This window comes from Thamnophis sirtalis, unplaced genomic scaffold, assembly GCF_051295495.1.
Source record: "Thamnophis sirtalis isolate CommonGarterSnake01/CBP01778 unplaced genomic scaffold, rThaSir2_p1.2 scaffold_13, whole genome shotgun sequence".
In the NCBI taxonomy this organism is placed as follows: Eukaryota; Metazoa; Chordata; class Lepidosauria; order Squamata; family Natricidae; genus Thamnophis; species Thamnophis sirtalis.
In genome coordinates, this window is record NW_028261393.1 from 57,896,096 (window position 1) to 57,914,753 (window position 18,658).

At 43.4% G+C, this 18,658-nt stretch overlaps 1 protein-coding gene across 1 annotated transcript in view; it reads left to right on the plus strand.

Moving 5' to 3' along the window:
• Positions 1–18,658, plus strand: part of AFF2 (ALF transcription elongation factor 2) — a 276,604-nt gene that overhangs the window by 87,575 nt on the left and 170,371 nt on the right. Inside the window, exon 3 of the mRNA XM_087728202.1 lies at positions 835–1,701. Coding sequence (XP_087584328.1) covers positions 835–1,701 — 867 coding nt within the window. The remainder of the gene's footprint in view (positions 1–834; positions 1,702–18,658) is intronic.

Consider the following 18,658-nt stretch of genomic DNA (forward strand, 5'->3'; position numbering starts at 1 on the left):
GCATTCACCCTGAGATCACTAACACAGTGTTTCTCAACCTTGGCAACTTGAAGATGTCAGGACTTCAATTCCCAGAATTCCCCAGCCAGCAAAAGCTGGCTGGGGAATTCTGGGAGTTGAAGTCCTGACATCTTCAAGTTGCCAAGATTGAGAAACACTGCACTAACAGGTGCCCTTTTCAAGTAACTTCTGCTTTGAAGGCACTGCCAAGAACCTCTTGGGCAGGTTTTCTTCTGGGGTCTTCCTATCATTTGTGATGGCAAATATCAGCCATTTCCTGAACAAGCTTTAATGGATGGTCTCTTCCAGGTTTTATTTGCAACTCTGTTTTTATGACTGGAGCAGGATTTTAATACATAAAACCAGGGCTTGTTTCATGAATGTTGGTTGGGTTGACATGACTTTGTGTGTGATTTTATTCTTGTAAGACACTCTTGGAGATATTTTTGGTCCACAACATTGACTTAGAAATATATCAGATAAATAAAGGCTTAAGAATATGCCAATCATGGCTTGGAGGATTTGGAAGACATTTCTTAACACCCATCAATGAACTTAAGGAGAAAGCAAAGATTTCAAGGAATGGGAGTCCTTTTTAGAAGGCCAGGAGTGTCCAACCTTGACAACTTGAGGACCTGTGGACTTCAGCTCCCAGCATGTTTTGCTGGGGAATTCTAGGAGTTGAAGTCCACAAGTCTTAAAAGTTGCGAAGGTTGGGCATCCCTGATTGAGATATTATGGGCTGAGAAGAGGGCAGGTCTCCTCCTTTCTCACCTTGTCCCATCTCTGTTCGTGGGTCACCTTTCTTAACCCTGGTTTCTTTTGATGTTTTAGACCAGCAAAGGGGACGCTCTTGCCAACCGTGTGCAGAACACGCTGGGGAACTACGATGAGATGAAGGACCTGCTCACCAACCATTCCAACCAGAGCCACCTTGTCGGCATCCCAAAGAATCCTGTGCCACAAACCCCGGTAGACAAAAATGAGCCGAGTTTTTTCCCCGAGCAAAGGAACCGGATGAGTGGAAACACCTCCACGTCGATGCCTCCCCCACCTTCCCTGTCATCCAATCCAAGTTTGCTGAATGGCCACCAAAGCAGCAGGAAATCCCGGACGGATTGGTCCCGTGGCAACCACAGCTCTAGTGGGGGCCCGTCGAACCAACCCAGTAGCCAGTCCAATCGGACCAAACATAGCTCTTCCCATGAGCCCACCCAAGGCCGATATGAGGACCTCTATCCCTGCCAGAATGAGCCGCAGAAAACCGGAGGAGGGGAGGAACTCAACACCCCTCCTTCATCTTCACATTCAAGGAGACACAATCACTCCAAGTCCACAGCGGCCGAGCACTCCTACAAGGAGACCACCCACTCCAAGTCTCCAGTGGATCTTGACTTTCTGAGCCACGGATCTCCTCTTCCTTCCACGTCTTTGCTATCCGCCGCTAACAATCTTTCCAACCAGAACTTTCCTCCTGGACTCCACTGTAAAAGCAGTATGACCCAGCAGAAGCCCACCGCTTACGTTAGGCCCATGGATGGCCAGGATCAAGTCCCGATTGACTCCCCAGAACTAAAACCACCCCTAGAAACTGAGGGGGTGTATGGAAACCAATCCTTTGGAAGTCTACTGGAAGGGAAAACCACCGGATCCAGTTCTAAGAATAAACTACCAAAGCTTACCATTCCTCAGATGAATGAAGTAAGTGTTAGCTTTTCTTTCTTTCTTTCTTTCTTTCTTTCTTTCTTTCTTTCTTTCTTTCATCTTCCCTCCTTCCTTTTTGCTTTCTCTCTTTCTCTCTCTTTCTTTCTCTTTCTTTTCTTTCCTTCCTTCCTTCCCTCCCTCCCTCTCCCCACTCTCTCTCTTGCCCGGTATTCTTATCTTTCTGATCTATCATATTTTGTATTTGTTTCCTTGGATTTAAAGGACAAAAACAAGTGCAAAGCACATCTCCAGTTTTGATCGATTTATTGCCAATGTATTGGTGGGTTTATCCAGTCTCTGGTTTGTTTTGTCATCAGGTGTTGTTGTCCCAAAGGTGTTTTTTTTCCCCAAGCGGCAACTGGACTTTGTTTATAGCAATTAATAGCAATTAGACTTATATACCGCTTCATAGGGCTTTCAGCCCTCTCTAAGCGGTTTACAGAATCAGCATTATTGCCCCCAACAACAATCCGGGTCCTCATTTTACCCACCTCAGAAGGATGGAAGGCTGAGTCAACCCTGAGCCGATGAGATTTGAACCACTGAACTGCAGATAACAGTCAGCTGAAGTGGCCTGCAGTACTGCACTCTACCCACTGCGCCACCTCGGTTTATCCTTGAAGACGTTTCATTTTTCATCCAAGAAGCTTCTTCAGTTCTTTTTCAGAACTCGAGAAGCTTCTTGGATGAGAAGCAAAACTTCTTCAGGTAAAAACAACGTCCAGTTGCCTTTTGAAGAAAGCATCTTCGGGACACCCATGACCTGGGTGGTTGAGAGCCTCCATGAGCAACCCACTGTCATTCTTCCTTCCTTCTCTGTTGGCCCTAATTGCAGTTTTCTTCAAAAGGATAACACAAGTGTCTTTCTGGGGAAGGTGGTTTATAAAACACATACACACACAGCCGTCCTCGCATGTTCTGGCCTTGATCCAGATGGGGTCACTGTGGCCTTTCCACAGGATAAAATTGCGTGCCGATTTGGCAGAAGTTGGATCCTTGGAAGTTGAGTCAACTTAGCAATGACAGAGGTGCACAACAGAACTGTTGGTGGTTGATTTCTTTGCTCTTCAAAGTGACTTTCCTTTCACTAACTCTCATGATTCATAGCCGGCATGACTTTTCAGAACCTCGTTCTGAGCGTTGGCAAGAAAGGAAAGTGGGGAGGACAGAGGTGGCCCAAAGCGAAAGAATAGACTTGAACCATTTGTAGTATAGGCTGTGGCAAAACCCAAGATGTTGGCTTCGGCTTTAGATCCAGGGGGAAACAAAACGTTTGTGCAGAACCAATGAATACCTTGCTTTCCACCAAAAGGTAAGACCTACCTGTGATCGTGGACGGCCGGAGAATTAATGGGGAACCAGGGTCTTATGAAGGTGCGTTTCTTTCCATTTGCAAATATCACAGGGGGTTTGACCTTACGTCAATCTGTTGCCTCTCTGAAAAGGAAAAATAAATAAAGACAAGGGATTAGAGATGCTCAAGAAGCTTGTGACATTATGGGTCATCTGCACATGCTTTCAAAAATTGACCTACACTAACGTCCAAAAGACCTTGCTAGATATAAGTTAAAAAGAAGGTTGTGGTTGTGGAGCTTGTGGTTTAGTTTTGCATTGTCTTCTCTCTCTCTCTCTCTCTCTCTCTCTCTCTCTCTCTCTCTCTCTCTCTCCCTCCTTCTCTCCCTCCCTCCCTCTCCCTCCCCCCCCCTCTCTCTGTTTGACTGTACACTATATCTTAGTCTTAATCCTAAGAGGCTTTGTTGGCAATCAGTGTACTTGGCTTTCTAATTAAAGATAGCATTTCTTTTTGGTGGTTGTTGTGAAGGCAGAAATAGGATTTGTGACATGAATGGGATTAGAAATACTGAATGAATAGACAACTTGGAGAACAAAAAAATATGAAATGTTTTGTGAAATATAGCAACGTTTTGTAGCTCTTTGGGGGAGAAGCTGAGAACTGACCTGGTGTATTTTTACTCACAAACAACTCCCACTGGAGAATCTTTAGGAGACAGTTGCCTAGGGGGCATCCATTGGGGGACAATGCGTGATTCCTTCCGATTTGGAAACAGGCTTTTGGCATCTGGGCAGAAACTTCTCATCCTTTCGAGTGAGCTCAGAGGGGTTGGCTTTGATTTGGTGATTCCAATCGATATTTGGATGTGGGAAATTTAATTCCCCAATTGGATGGGGTTTGCCTTTCAATCCTGCCTTGGTTAGGAAGCATTTGCACAATTCCAAGGGCTGCTGAAGGATCCCTGATGGTCACGCTCAGAGGTCAACATAGGCAATTCTTCTTCCAGCTTAGGACAAAACAAATAAAAACTTGCCAAGATGTAGATAGATTTTTTTTTCCCTTCGGAAGTTGGACTGCAGTGGGGCAAATCCTGGTATTTCCTCATATCTGCCCAGATTTCCTTTCCTTTCCCTTCTCAATAGTCTTCCTTTCTTCTTTCCTTCCCCTTTTCCTTCCCTCTTCCCTTTTCTTTTCCTTTCCTTCCTTTCCCTTCCTTTTCCTTCCCTTCCCTTCCTTTTCCTTCTCAATAGTCTTCCTTTCCCCTTTCCTTTTCCTTTCCCTTCCTTCTTCCCTTTTCTTTTCCTGTCCTTTTTCCCCTTCCTTTTCCTTCCCTTCCCTTCCTTTTCCTTCTCAATAGTCTTCCTTTCCCCTTTTCTTTTCCTTTCCTTCCTTTCCCTTCCTTTTCCTTCCCTTCCCTTCCTTTTCCTTCTCAATAGTCTTCCTTCCTTCCTTGTGTTGTGTTCCCCCCTTCCCAGTTTTATGTGAGCCGCCCTGAGTCCCCTCAGGGAAAAGGGCGGCCTACAAATTCTAATAAAACTCAAAACTCAAAACTCAAACTTCCCCCTTTCCTCTTTCCTTTCCCTTCCCTCTTCCCTTTTCTTTTCCTTTCCTTTCTTTCCCTTCCTTTTCCTTCTCAATAGTCTTCCTTCCCTTTCCCTTCCTTTCTTTTCCTCTTTCCTTTCCCTTCCTTCTTCCCTTTTATTTTCCTTCACCCAGAGTCACCCTGCTGACTTTCATGCTTAAGGCAGGACTAGAACTCACCGTCTCCTGGTAATTGGCCCAAAGCCACCCAGCGGGTGTTCATACCTAACCTTAACCCTAACCCTAACCTTAGGCAGGACTAGAACTCCCAATCTCTCCCTTTCTAGCCCGGCGGCTTAACCACTAAGCCACACTGCCTCTCAATACCAGATCCAAAGTGAATCTACAGGAGGCATTTAGCTTTTGAGAGATCATTGGCAGATCAGAAGCAGAACAAAACAATAGAACTGATCCAGAATTCCTCAAATCTTGGTTTCGGTGCCAACAATATATATTTTACATTAAATATAAGCAAAGGTCTATTCCAAAGGTATCTTCTGGTTGACGTCAGCTTTCTTATCACCACTGGGAGTAATTGTTTTGAGCCTGTAATTTGTCTGACTGGTTTAAAGAAGAAAGCGAAGGGGGGGGGAATCCCTCATCATTATTTATTCACATTCCAAAGACCAACGAAGACAGATGTGTTTCGCAGGAAAGTTTGGAAAAACGTTCTGGGAACAGCCTCGGAAAACTTGGAGGGGAAAAGAGGCCTACTTCTATCAAGTTGAAGCTGAGGGTTACTTGCAGATGGTGGTTTTATTAGAAAAATGTATTTGTTAATGAATGTAGCTTCATACGCGATTGCTATACAGATGTTTCTGTTTATTTTTACCTTGGGTTAAAAATATGCTGCAGGATTCTGTTGCAATTTGTCACTGCTATTGTTTGGCAAGGAAATAATTGCATACAAAGGAAATAATGAGATTGCAAAAGCAGACAAATATGTTTGCTCTCCTTGTCTATTAAAAAAAAAATCCCAACCCCATTAAAACAAAAAAAATTGAACATGAAAATTGAAGTCGGGATAGAGTGTTGAGGGGTGTTTCCTGCACGGCTATAACTGAGGTTAATGACAGTATCAAGGGCTGATCCCAAACCCCTTGGACAGAGGAAGAAAATAGATCCATGCAGTAAATATATTTGGGAAAGTGTTAATCATCAACATAAAACTCCCTGATTCAAAGAGAAGCATGCAATGCTTTTACTCTAGCATCCATTCTAGCTTGTGACTGCAACTTAATTCTCAATACAAACCCTTGAACACACCAGAGTTTTAATTGCATTGCAATATAGGCTGCTGTATAAATTAGACAGACAGTCAGGCAGACAGACCATTCTGGATTCTCATCCATAGACAGGTGATAGATGATGATAGATAGACAGATAGATGATAGATAGATAGATAGATAGATAGATAGATAGATAGATAGATAGATACATAGATAGATAGATAGATAGATAGATAGATAGATAGATAGATAGATAGACAGACAGACAGACAGACAGACAGACAGACAGACAGACAATAGGTGGATGGATGGATGGATAATTAGACAGATTGATAGGTAGGTAGGTGGGTGGGTGGGTGGGTAGGTAGGTAGGTAGGTAGGTAGGTAGGTAGGTAGGTAGGTAGGTAAATAGACAGACAGACAGACGTATAAATGGGGGGAGGGAGGGAGGGATAATTAGATAGATGATAGATGATAGAGATGATAGATAGATAGATGATAGATAGATAGATAGATAGATAGATAGATAGATAGATAGATGATAGATGATAGATGATAGATGATAGATGATAGATGATAGATGATAGATGATAGATGATAGATGATAGATGATTGATAGATGATAGATAGATAGATAGATAGATAGATAGATAGATAGATAGATAGATAGATAGACAGACAGACAGACAGACAGACAGACAGACAGATAATAGGTGGATGGATGGACGGATAATTAGACAGATTGATAGGTAGGTAGGTGGGTAGGTGGGTTGGTAGGTAAATAGACAGACAGACATATAAATGGGGGAGGGAGGGATAATTAGATAGATAGATAGATAGATAGATAGATAGATAGATAGATAGATAGATAGATGATAGATAGATAGATAGATAGATAGATAGATAGATAGATAGATAGATAGATAGATAGATGATAGACAGACAGACAGACAGACAGACAATAGGTGGATGGATGGACGGATAATTAGACAGATTGATAGGTAGGTAGGTGGGTTGGTAAGTAAATAGGCAGACAGACATATAAATGGGGGAGGGAGGGATAATTAGATAGATGATAGATAGATAGATAGATAGATAGATAGATAGATAGATAGATGATAGATAGATAGATAGATAGATAGATAGATAGATAGATAGATAGATAGATAGATAGCACACATGCACATAAATTGGAAATGATATAGCAGTCGCCTTCCAAATTAAGGCAATTCAATTATGTTGCTTGTATACATCATTTCCATTTGATTTCTAATTTACGATTGATTCCAGGAGGGCCTGATGGGGACAGCCAAAGGGCCAGATGTGGCCCTGGGGGATCCCCTAAAACGGCCAGGTCTTGTCTACACAATGTTTGCAACTGTGCAACGATGGAAGTTATACCTTGTTTGTCGCCACCCACTCAACGCAGGAAGGACGCGAGCTTCTCTTGGTGTTCCTTCTAAGAAAAATATTTTGACAGGCTCCGTACACAGGGAAAGGATAAGCTTTTGTTACATGCTTTACAAATCACTCTGTTATCACAGGATGCTTTGATTAGTCCTATCTCAAGGAGATATATCTATCCGCACACGGGCCAGAACTCTTCGGGGATTAAAGACTATAGAAAATTGACAGGTAGATAAACATATTGATCAGCTCAAGCTGAGCTGTAAATGCCAGCAGCTTTATATCAGACGTATCAAATTTTACCAGCACCGTCAGTTTTATAAGGGCATTTTGGGGGGGTAATTTATTGTTTTTGTTTCATTTTTTAATGGAAGGAAAGGGGGGGGAGAAGCACAGGATAAACCCAGGTTAATTAATGCCTCATTTTATATCAGTTTGCCAAAACATGAGTTTCTCTCTTCGTGAGTCGATCTACCATTCCCTTATTTTAAAAAAGGTGAAGGTAAAGGTTCCCCTCGTGCATATGTACTAGTCATTCCCGACTCTAGAGGGCGGTGCTCTTCTCCGTTTCAAAGCCGAAGAGCCAGCGCTGTCTGAAGACGTCTCCGTGGTCATGTGGCCGGCATGACTCAATGCCGAAGGCGCACGGAACGCTATTCCCTTCCCACCAAAAGTGGTTCCTATTTTTCTACTTGCATTTTTTACGTGCTTTCGAACTGCTAGGTTGGCAGAAGCTGGGACAAGTCATGGGTGCTCCCTCCGTTACGCGGCGCTAGGGATTCGAACCGCCGACCTTTCTGAACATTTAGCGACTGAGCCACCGTGTCCCTTTTTGGGAGAACTTTATGTTTTTGTTTCATTGTTTTAAATGAAGGAAGGGGGGGGGAAGCACAGGATAAACCCAGGTTAATTAATGCCTCATTTTATGTCAATGTGCCAAAACGTGAGGTTCTCTCTTCGTGGGTGGATCTTTTGTTCCCTTATTTTTTTTTAAAAAGCCTTTTAGTTTTGCTTTAAAAAAAAAAAACTTCAGAGGGTGAAAAATAATGGACTGGAACAAGCGTTTAGGCTGAAATTCTTTTTGCCGGGTTCGTATTTCAAATAAAATTAAATGAAATCAGCGAAGCCAAAACCCAAACTGGAGCCTCAACGTTCAAGCTGTATCCTGAGAGCACGGCCATGTGGTTTATATTTGTAAATATTGTGAGAAGCTTTGGCAGTTCCTCTTAAGGTGGTCGCCAAGGTGGTGCAGTGGTTAAAAGCAGCACTGCAGGCTACTGCTAGATCAGCAGGTCAGCGGTTCAAATCTCACCGGCTCAGGGTTGACTCAGCTTTCCATCCTTCCGAGGTGGGTAAAATGAGGACCCAGATTGTTGGGGGCAATATGCTGACTCTCTGTAAACCGCTTAGAGAGACCTGAAAGGCCTATGAAGCGGTATATAAGTCTACTGCTATTGCTATTGCTATTAATGGAGACCATACGATAGCACTGCTCAAGAGGGATGCCAAAGGGTTCGGTTTAAGAGTCCCACACATTTCCCCATTCTCACTAATTACCTAGCAAAATTCTGGAAGAGACCTCTAACTAGCATTTTTTTAAAAAAAACCCAACAACCTGGGGAAGATTAGAAGTCAAGATGGCCTTGTTAAGAACTTGGATACGTCTTGATTTGGGTTTGAACATGGCCTGACATCTGAGACTGGATTCAATTATCAGGTAGGGAAACGTTTCTCCATCTTGGCAACTTGAAGACATGTCGACTTCACCTCCCAGGATTCCCCTTCCATCTCTTTTGAGGCATTTAAAAAAAAAAAACCCCTGTCATTTCTTGGGTTCATACGAAAAATCTTTTTCAATACTTGATGCCATCCAATCAGAAGTATCGCTGAAAACTTGATTTCATTGGATTGCATTGCCAATTTGATCAAACTATCTAAGCTGATCGAAGTTTGTCTTCAATGCAATCACATCTCTTCCTGAATTGTTGGTGGGCAGTTAACTATGTCAGGGTTCCAAACAGCATCCGAAAGTAAATCAGAGTCCAAGGAAAAGTTCCAATTGACTAAGAGAGCCATGTTGGCACATCTGGGGAAACCCGAATCTGAAAGCTTCCCGGTTTTCCCCACCCAGTTGAAAGTTCAAGATCTTGCCCCCACACCCACAAGTCCATCATATGGTCCAATCTCCCACTGCCACGCTGGCAGCTTCCACCCATCCAATTCCAGTCAGGTGCAGAGGTGCAGAGACAAAGGATGACCTTGGCTTTCTGGAAAGAATGTTGTTATGGCTGCATAGCATCTGACTCCGTACAATCCCATTTTCCCACCATAGAAAATGCATAGTAGAATAATAGAAAGTGTGGCGGGCCAGAGACCCAAAAGAAAGGATGACTGCAGTCCTGACAGGCGGCCTCCCCTCTATATCTTTCCTGCTCCAGGGAGCCCTCAACTCACAACTGTTCATTTAGCGACCAACTGAAGTTGCAAAGGCACTGAACAAAGTGACTTATGACCATTTTTCACACAACCATTGTAGCATACCCATGGTCACGTGACCAAAATTGGCAACTACTTGGCAACTGACTCATATTTATGACGGTTGTGGTATCCCGGTGTCATGGGATCCTCTGTTGCAACCTCCTGACAAGGGAAGCCAGATTCACTTAACAACCATGTTACTTACTTAACTTCTACAGTGATTCACCTAACAACTGTAGCACGCAAGATTGTAAAAAGGGGCAAAACCCACTTAACAACTCTCTTAATTAGCAATGGAAACTTAGGGCTGTGCCATCGCAAGTCGGGGACTAGCTGAATCTGTAGGGAATCCTCCATGAGGAAAAAAAGAAATATTGTTCTTTTTCATTTCTTTTTGAAGAAATGGGAAGGGATCCAATTTTTTTTTTTCTCTTTCCCCCAGAAAGCTTTCAGAAACAAGGCAGGTGGGAATAAGATGACAAAGCCATGTTCTGAATTAAGGCTCCGTAGATTAAGAAGATAAGGTTGTTGTTTTTTTTAAAAAAAGGGGGGAAATCTTTGTGGATTTTATTCCGCTGGTTGTTACTGACTCTAAGGAGCGATGCTCATTCAAGGCCATTGAGCCAGCTCTGATGAAAGATGTTTCTGCAGTCAAGTAGCAATAGCAATAGCAGTAAGACTTATATACCGCTTCATAGGGCTTTCAGCCCTCTATAAGCGGTTTACAGAGTCAGCATATTGCCCCCCAAAACAATCCGGGTCCTCATTTTACCCACCTCGGAAGGATGGAAGGCTGAGTCAACCCTGAGCCGGTGAGATTTGAACAGCCGAACTGCAGAACTGCAATCAGCTCAAGTAGCCTGCAGTGCTGCATTTAACCACTGCGCTACCTTGGCTTGTGGCCAGCATGAGAATGCTGTGACCTTTCCACCGAAGTGGTACCTATTGATCTACTCTCATTTGCATGCTTTTGGACTAGTGCAGAGAAGGACCACGAGCGAACCCGCAGTAGCGCCTGCCAGAACCCACCCCTGCACCGCCCCCTAGAGTCGGGAACGACTAGCACCTATGTGCGAGGGGAACCTTTACCCTTTTACTGTAGATAAGAGGCAGCATCTATAACGGTTCATTCCAATGATCCCCCCCAAAAAACACACAGGCTCTGAGAAGAACGAGCGAAGAAGGACTTAGCAAAGGCCAGACACGTTTCCCCTTTCATACATAATTAACGGGGCTGCTGTAAATCATTCTTTTTTTATCTGTCAAACATTGTAGCACATAACCTGCGTTGATTGTCACGGGAGCCATAAATAAACAATGGATATGTCCACCGATGTTTGATTTTTGAAACATCTATTGTGGTTGGGGGGTCAGGAAATCCATTTTAGTCATGTAGCGACATTCCTAACACTCTCGTCTCAAATGTACGAAACGGACAAATCGTTCGTTTCACGTTCTGGCAAGTAAAACAGGGGAGATTCGTTCCCTCCGGTTTGCCAATTCTTTTTTATTTTAGTTTCTCCGAAATCCCACATGGAAAATGGCAGGCGTTCCCCCCCCCCCCCCCCCCCACACACACACAGACGCTTAAAAATCCTTGCCTAGTTTTGGATTTGTAGATTCCTTTTTGTAAGAATTTGCAATTGCTTCCAGTTTTTTTTTTTTAAATGCCTAGATGTCATTTTAGGCTGCCACATTTCAAAATCTGTAGAGACATGGGGGACAAAATGGGAGAATTTCTTACTAATTAAGGCACTGTGGGGATTCCATATTTTTTTTTACTACCAGTTCTGTGGGCGTGGCTTTGTGGGCGTGGCAGGGGAAGGTTACTGCAAAATCCCCATTCCCTCCAGATCAGCTGGGACTCGGGAAGCAGAGAATAGATGGGGGCGAGGCCAGCCAGAGGTGGTATTTGCCGGTTGTCTGAACTACTCAAAATTTCCACTACCGGTTCTCCAGAACTGGTCAGAACCTGCTGAATGCCACCTCTGGTTGTAGAGCAGAAACAGCAAGAAAACTTTTAAAAATTCTCTAAGGTTCATAAGATGATGGTCTTAACCAACAGTGTGGCGTTTCGATAAAGGAAAATATTTTATATCTGAGCTTGGTTGTTTTCTTGCAGATGTTTCATTACCCAACTAGGTAACACCATCAGTGTTGGGAGGGAGAGAGAGAGAGGGAAGGAGAGGAGGAGGACTGTGAAGTCCTTGATGCTCTCTGAGCTTGGTTGTTTTCTTGCAGATGTTTCATTACCCAACTAGGTAACACCATCAGTGCTGGGAGGGAGAGAGAGAGAGGGAAGGAGAGGAGGAGGACTGTGAAGTCCTTGATGCTCTCTGAGCTTGGTTGTTTTCTTGCAGATGTTTCATTACCCAACTAGGTAACATCATCAGTGCTGGAAGGGAGGGAGGTAGAGAGGAGAGGAGGTGGGGGAGGGGGACTGTGGGGTCCTTGGTGCTCTCAGAGGTGGATTGTTTTCTTGCAGGCATTTCATTCCCCAAACTAGGTAACATCATCAGCGCTAGTATGGGCTTGCACAACCGAGTTATCTACGTACTACCACCTTTTCCAAGGAACTGAAGTTGTAATATGTAAACATCTGTGATTAATGACCTGACTAATCAGAGTAAATAATTGTTTGGTGGAACTCCCCTTGTTTAATATATATTTGCTCGGGACTGGAGACTTTAAAAAACAAAACCCTTCCAGAATTGAGTTTCCCATGAAATTTACATTGCAAAAATACCTGCTGTGTCGTACGTGTTTGACAAACTAATAAAATAAAATAAAATAAAATAAAATAAATAGAAAGCCAGAGGTGTGTAGGAAAATCTTTTCCCTCTGACATTTCCTAATCAATGCCTAACAAATCAGGCCTCAGAAATGTCAAGGGGAGCTATCAATACTCAGCTGGTTTTAAAACAGGGGGACTCTTAAACCGGGTTCCAGCACAGATACCTCCCCGATAACGACGATTCCATAGGTGCTTAAGTTCAAATTAACGGTTCCAAGAACCCAAATTAGAGTCAAACGTGATGCAACCCATTTACACTCAGCACAACAATCGGAGGCGATGAAAAGTGCTCTGCTAGATTGCTGCTTAAATCGTATCACCGTGGCTGCCTCGGTGGGGGACCAGGGTAGAATAATAATAGCTGCTGGCTAAATGTAATTTAATTATTGGGGAAAGCGGGTGGGGGCAGATCTTGCATTGTTTAAACAGAAACATTTATTTTCCTTCCCTGCACCAGGTGTTACGAAGCACTTTGAGGTAGAAATAATGATTGGCAGACACAGGGACACCTCGGAAAGGATGCCATGGATTGGGGTTGTTGGTTTGTTTGTTATTTATTTATTTTGTTAAACATGTATGAGATAACAGGTATAAGTATAAACATGGACATGAGTAGTGGTGGGATTCAAAAAAATTTACTACCAGTTCTGTGGGCGTGGCTTTGTGGGCGTGGTGTGGCTTGGTGGGGGTGGCGTGGCTTGGGCGTGGTGTGGCTTGGTGGGCGTGGTTTGGTGGGCATGCCAGGGAAAGGATACTGCAAAATCCCCATTCCCTCCCGATCAGCTGGGACTCAAGAGGCAGAGAATAGATGGGGGCGAGGCCAGCCAGAGATGGCATTTACCAGTTCTCTGAACTACTCAGAATTGCCACTACTGGTTCTCCAGAACTGCTCAGAACCTGCTGAATACCACTTGTGGACATGAGCACATGAAATGAGTACAAATAAATGGAGGACTGGGACGGTAGGCACACTGGTCCGCTTATGCACACACACACCCCTTAAAAACCTCTTAGGAATGGGGTGAGGTCCAAGGTGGACAGTTTAAGGTTGAAGCAGTGGGGCTTTGAGGATGTAACAACGGAGTCAAGTAGAGCATTCCAGGCGTTGACCACTCTGTTACTGAAGTCGTACTTCCTGCAATCGAGTTTGGAGCGGTTAACCTTGAGTTTGTATCAATTGTTTGCCCATGTATTATTATATTTGAAGGTGAAGCAGTCGTTGACAGGTAGGATGTTGTAGCAGACAATTTTGTGGACCATGCTTAGATCATACCTCAGGCAGCGCAGCTCCAGATTGTCCAAGGCCAAAATTTTGAGCCTGGTGGCCTAAGGGATTCCGTTGTGAGCAGAGGAGTGGAGGACTCTTCTCGTGAAATATCTCTTGACCTGCTCAATCGTATGAATGTCTGATATACAGTGTGGGTTCCAGGTGGACGAGCAGTATGTGAGAATCAGTCTGGGAAAGGTTTTGTATGCCTTAGTTAGCAATGCAGTTAGCCGAGGTGGCACAATGGTAAGGGTGCTGTACTATAGGCCACTTCAGCTGACTGTTATCTGCAGTTCAGCGGTTCTAATCTCACCGGCTCAAGGTTGACTCAGCCTTCCATCCTTCCGAGGTGGATGAAATGAGGACCCAGACTGTGGGGGCGATATGCTGACTCTGTAAACCGCTTAGAGAGGGCTGAAAGCCCTATGAAGTGGTATATAAGTCTAACTGCTATTGCTATTACCCGAGAAGAGGCTTCGCAAATTAGTTTAACCACTCTTAGTGCCTTTTTGGCAATGCTGTTACAGTGAGCTCTGGAGCTTACATCGTTAGAGATGAGTACGCCTAGGTCCTTGATTGATTATCTAAATGCCTATGTATTATTTGCTGTCTCTTTCTTATAGAGCTCAGAATGATATGTATTATAGAAGAGACACATTGCATTGTGTCTCCGGACATTCTCAATCATACAAGTCATGGTTGTCCCAAAGATGCTTTTCCATGAAGCAACTGGACTTTCTTGGTTTTTATTGAAAATGTTTTGCTTCTCACCCAAGAAGCTTCTTCAGTTCTCCTTCAGTTCTTCATGAGAAGCAAAACATTTTCAAGGGGAAAATAAACAAGAAAACTGAGTTGCCTTTTGGAAAACCATCTTTGGGACCATCCCGTTGTATTCTTCCATTTGCTCTGTCCCATTATGGATCATTAGAAAGTGACCACTTCAGGATCTCCTATGAGCTTTGGAAATGATCCCACGGGAAGTACCATCCCTGGGTTTTAGGGGTCCACATTTTTCTGGGTCTCAATTTCTACTCTAATTTCTGAGCAATAAGGTAGAGCTTAGGGGTGGAGTCAAGAGAGGAATAAGCCTAGAGTAACTGCATTCCCACAAATGCTTCAAGTCCAGCCCCTCTTGAATTGCCTTGAGTGTTATCGAACACCAATTTAATGCTGAACACTGACAAGATTCTTGTGTATAGGCATGGGAATAGAATGGAATGGAATAGAAGACTAGACTAGAATAACAGTTAGAAGAGAACTTGGAGGTCTTCTAGTCCAACCCCTTGCTCAGGCAGGAAACCCTACACCACTCCATACCAATGGCTGTCCAATCTCTTCTTAAAACCTTCCAGTGTTGGAGCATTTACAACTTCTGGAGGCAAGTTGTTCCGTTGGTTAATTGTTCTAACTGTCAGGAAATTTCTCCTTAGTTCTTAGCTACTTCTCTCGTTGATTAGTTTCCACCCATTGCTTCCTGCCCTGCCCTCAGGTGCTTAATAATAATTAAATAATAATAATTTGGCAGGATTGCAAGGAAGGCTTGGCTTACCTTCTGTTCTTAGCCCCACCAAGAAACTCCAGGTGGATCTTTCTGCATATGCTAGGGTGTCTCTCTATCGGTAAATCGTATTTACCAGATAAATATACAGGTGAGCTGGAAGAAGACGGATGTCAACCTTTGGCAAAGAAGCAACACGGAAGGAGAAGAAAAATAGGTCAGAGGGACTTGCTTGCTCTTCCCACTGCTGCGGTTGATTGGGTATTCTCATCACCCTTTGTTTAAAATCATTTTGGAATTAATTGGTGTTCATTAGCATGAGCCTTTGTAGAGAGTTGCAGAAACAGTCATTAATGTAGCTAATAAACATAAAGAAGAACTCGAAAAGGATCCTATTACTGGGTCCCTGCAGGCTGTTAACTAACATTTTGAATAAGAATACATAAACATAAATTAAACATTTTTACCAAGTGCTAAGAGAGTGAAGAGTTAGCTTCCTACCAAATATATATATATATATATATATATATATATATATATATATATATATATATATATATATATATATATATATATATATATATATATATATATATATATATATATATATATATATATATATATATATATATATATATATATATATATATATATATATATATATATATATATATATATGGAAATATAGGACATGCTCTTCTTCTTATTTTTTCCCCTAAATAGGTTTTGTATGCAAAGATCCCATCTCTATTTACATGTAATGAGGAATACGATCCTTGGTAATATGATGCTTCAAATTATTTTTGAAATGCTCCGTGATATCTTGGCTTTGGGACAGGTTGGAGTTGATAGGGCTGGTTCAAGAAAGGCATTGATGGAGGCAGAGAACAAGGAGGCCCCAATCTCCCCAGTTGCAGGTAGAGAAACCAGTTGAACTTGGAGTCAAACTGAACCTCAAAGGTGGGTGTGGAATGGAATTCTCCACGGCATTGTAGGCAGAGAATTGAATTAGGAATTGGGAATATGGCAATTGGGAAATGTTGTGTAGAAGATACAAATCTACCCCAAAAAGAGGAAGTGAAGGAAACTTTCCCAACCCTCATCTTCACTATTTGCAACTTGAGCACATAGCTCATCCTCTTTACCTAGGCATAAATTGTATGGTTCAAGAAGAAAGGTCTCTATTGAGTATTATTGTGGTGAGTCACAGCCGTTTAACACTGATGATGTTACCTAGTTGGGTCATGAAACGTCTAAAAGAAAACCACCAATGCTCAGAGAGAGCTTCAAAGACCTTACAGTTCAACCCTGAGCTGCAAATAGTCTCTTCTGTCACAACCACAGAGGAATTCTCGATGTGACCTTCTGCGAATGAACTTCACATGTTCCTTCCCATCCGTGGCAACTCGTCTGTCTGCTAAAATGGCTGTAAAATCAAGGCATGTCCCTTGGGAACCTGTTTAACGACCGCAAGGACTGACAACCAAAATTCCAGGCTCCATTGGGATCATAAATCGAGAACTTCTTGTATCTTCTATCATCTAGACCAGTGGTGGATTCAAAAATTTTTACTACCAGTTCTGTGGGCGTGGCTTGGTGGGTGTGACAGGGGAAGGATACTGCAAAATCCCCATTCCCTCCCAATCAGCTGGGACTCGGGAGGCAGAGGATAGATGGGGGCGAGGCCAGCCAGAGGTGGTATTTGCCGGTTCTCTGAACTACTCAAACTTTCTGCTACCGGTTCTCCAGAACTGCTCAGAACCTGCTGAATTCCACCTCTGATCCTGACCATCGTTATCCTTTGACACTGCATTTTATGGACCTTTTGATTTACTGAAGCAACTGTCGAAAAGCTTGTCTTCCCATTAGCATATTTTTAAAAGGTCGGGGACCCAAAAGAACTCCATGTTTATTTTATGTCCTCCAGCTGCATAATCTGTAACCCTTTCTGGCCATTTTCTGTGTCAAAGTTAAACTGCGGGAAGGTTCTTAATCAACCTAAATGGCCAAATTATTCTGCGGCTGAGCTTGAATTTCCCTTGTCATCATTTGTCCTGGATGCCTGTCACCGATCATCTGCAAATAAGGTCAGGCTGATCAAAATGCATTATGCAGATGAACGGGGATACACACCAGACTCCGCAACGTATTGGAGGACAATCACTCCTGGTGTACGGCGCTCCTGGCACTCACTTGCCATCTCACAATCCTCCAGATTGATTAGGCACGGAGAGATTCAGGAGAACCGGTGCCCACGGGAGGTTGAGAGCGGTAACTTCACGCAATTGGCCTCCGGCAATAGACTTCACCGTCCCAATAACGGAGAATTATTTGTAGCTCAGGGTTGAAATGAAGGGCTGCTTGTGCTGTCTCTGAGCCAAGGTGGCGCAGTGGTTAAATGCAGCACTGCAGGCTACTGCTAGATCAGCAGTTCAGCGGTTCAAATCTCACCGGCTCAGGGTTGACTCAGCCTTCCATCCTTCCGAGGTGGGTAAAATGAGGACCCAGATTGTTGGGGGCAATATGCTGACTCTCTGTAAACCGCTTAGAGAGGGCTGAAAGTCCTATGAAGCGGTATATAAGTCTACTGCTATTGCTATTGAGCCTGGTGGTTTCCTTGCAGACGTTTCATTAGCCAAACTAGGTGATGTGATCCATGCTAGAAGGGAGTGGGATCTGCAGAGAGGAGGAAGAGGAGGAGGTCTGTAGGATCCCAGGTGCTCTTGGTTATTTTCCTGCAGATGTTTCACTACCCAAACTAGGCAGCATCATCAGTGCTAGAAGAAAGTGGGGAGGAGGGGGTAGGGGGGAGGAGGGCTGTTCGGTTGTTGTCTTCCAGATGTTTCATTACCCAACTAAGTAACATCATCAGTGCTAGTCCTTGCTAGTCAACAAACATTCTTGAGAGTACACAAGAACAAACTTGAATTAAAAGATGGAGGGAGGAGCCTGTGGAGTAAGGGATAACATTACAGGAGAATATGGCTGAAGGATCTGCCCTCCCTTATACTACTTAGAGCACAGCTGGCTGGGGCATTCTGGGAGTTGAAGTCCACAGGACTTAAAGTCGCCAAGGTTGAGAAACACTGACTTAGAGGATCCTGAATAGTTGGAAAGTTGGAGTGCCTCAATATACAACCAATATGCTCAAAGGGAGGCTTTTAGTAGGTAACAACACATTGTGTGAATGTGGACAGATACAGAATCCAGCTGATCTGCTGATATGTCAGCTACTACTACCAGAAACATGTACCGATCATGATTTATTTTTGGCCAACCTGATTCATTTAAGAACCGCATTGCTTAGCGAAGGAAGTTCTGCTATCCATTGTGGTTGGACTTCCTACCTATAATATCCCAAAATGCTCCAGTCTTAACTCTTATTTACGGACAGGCGCAAATAAAC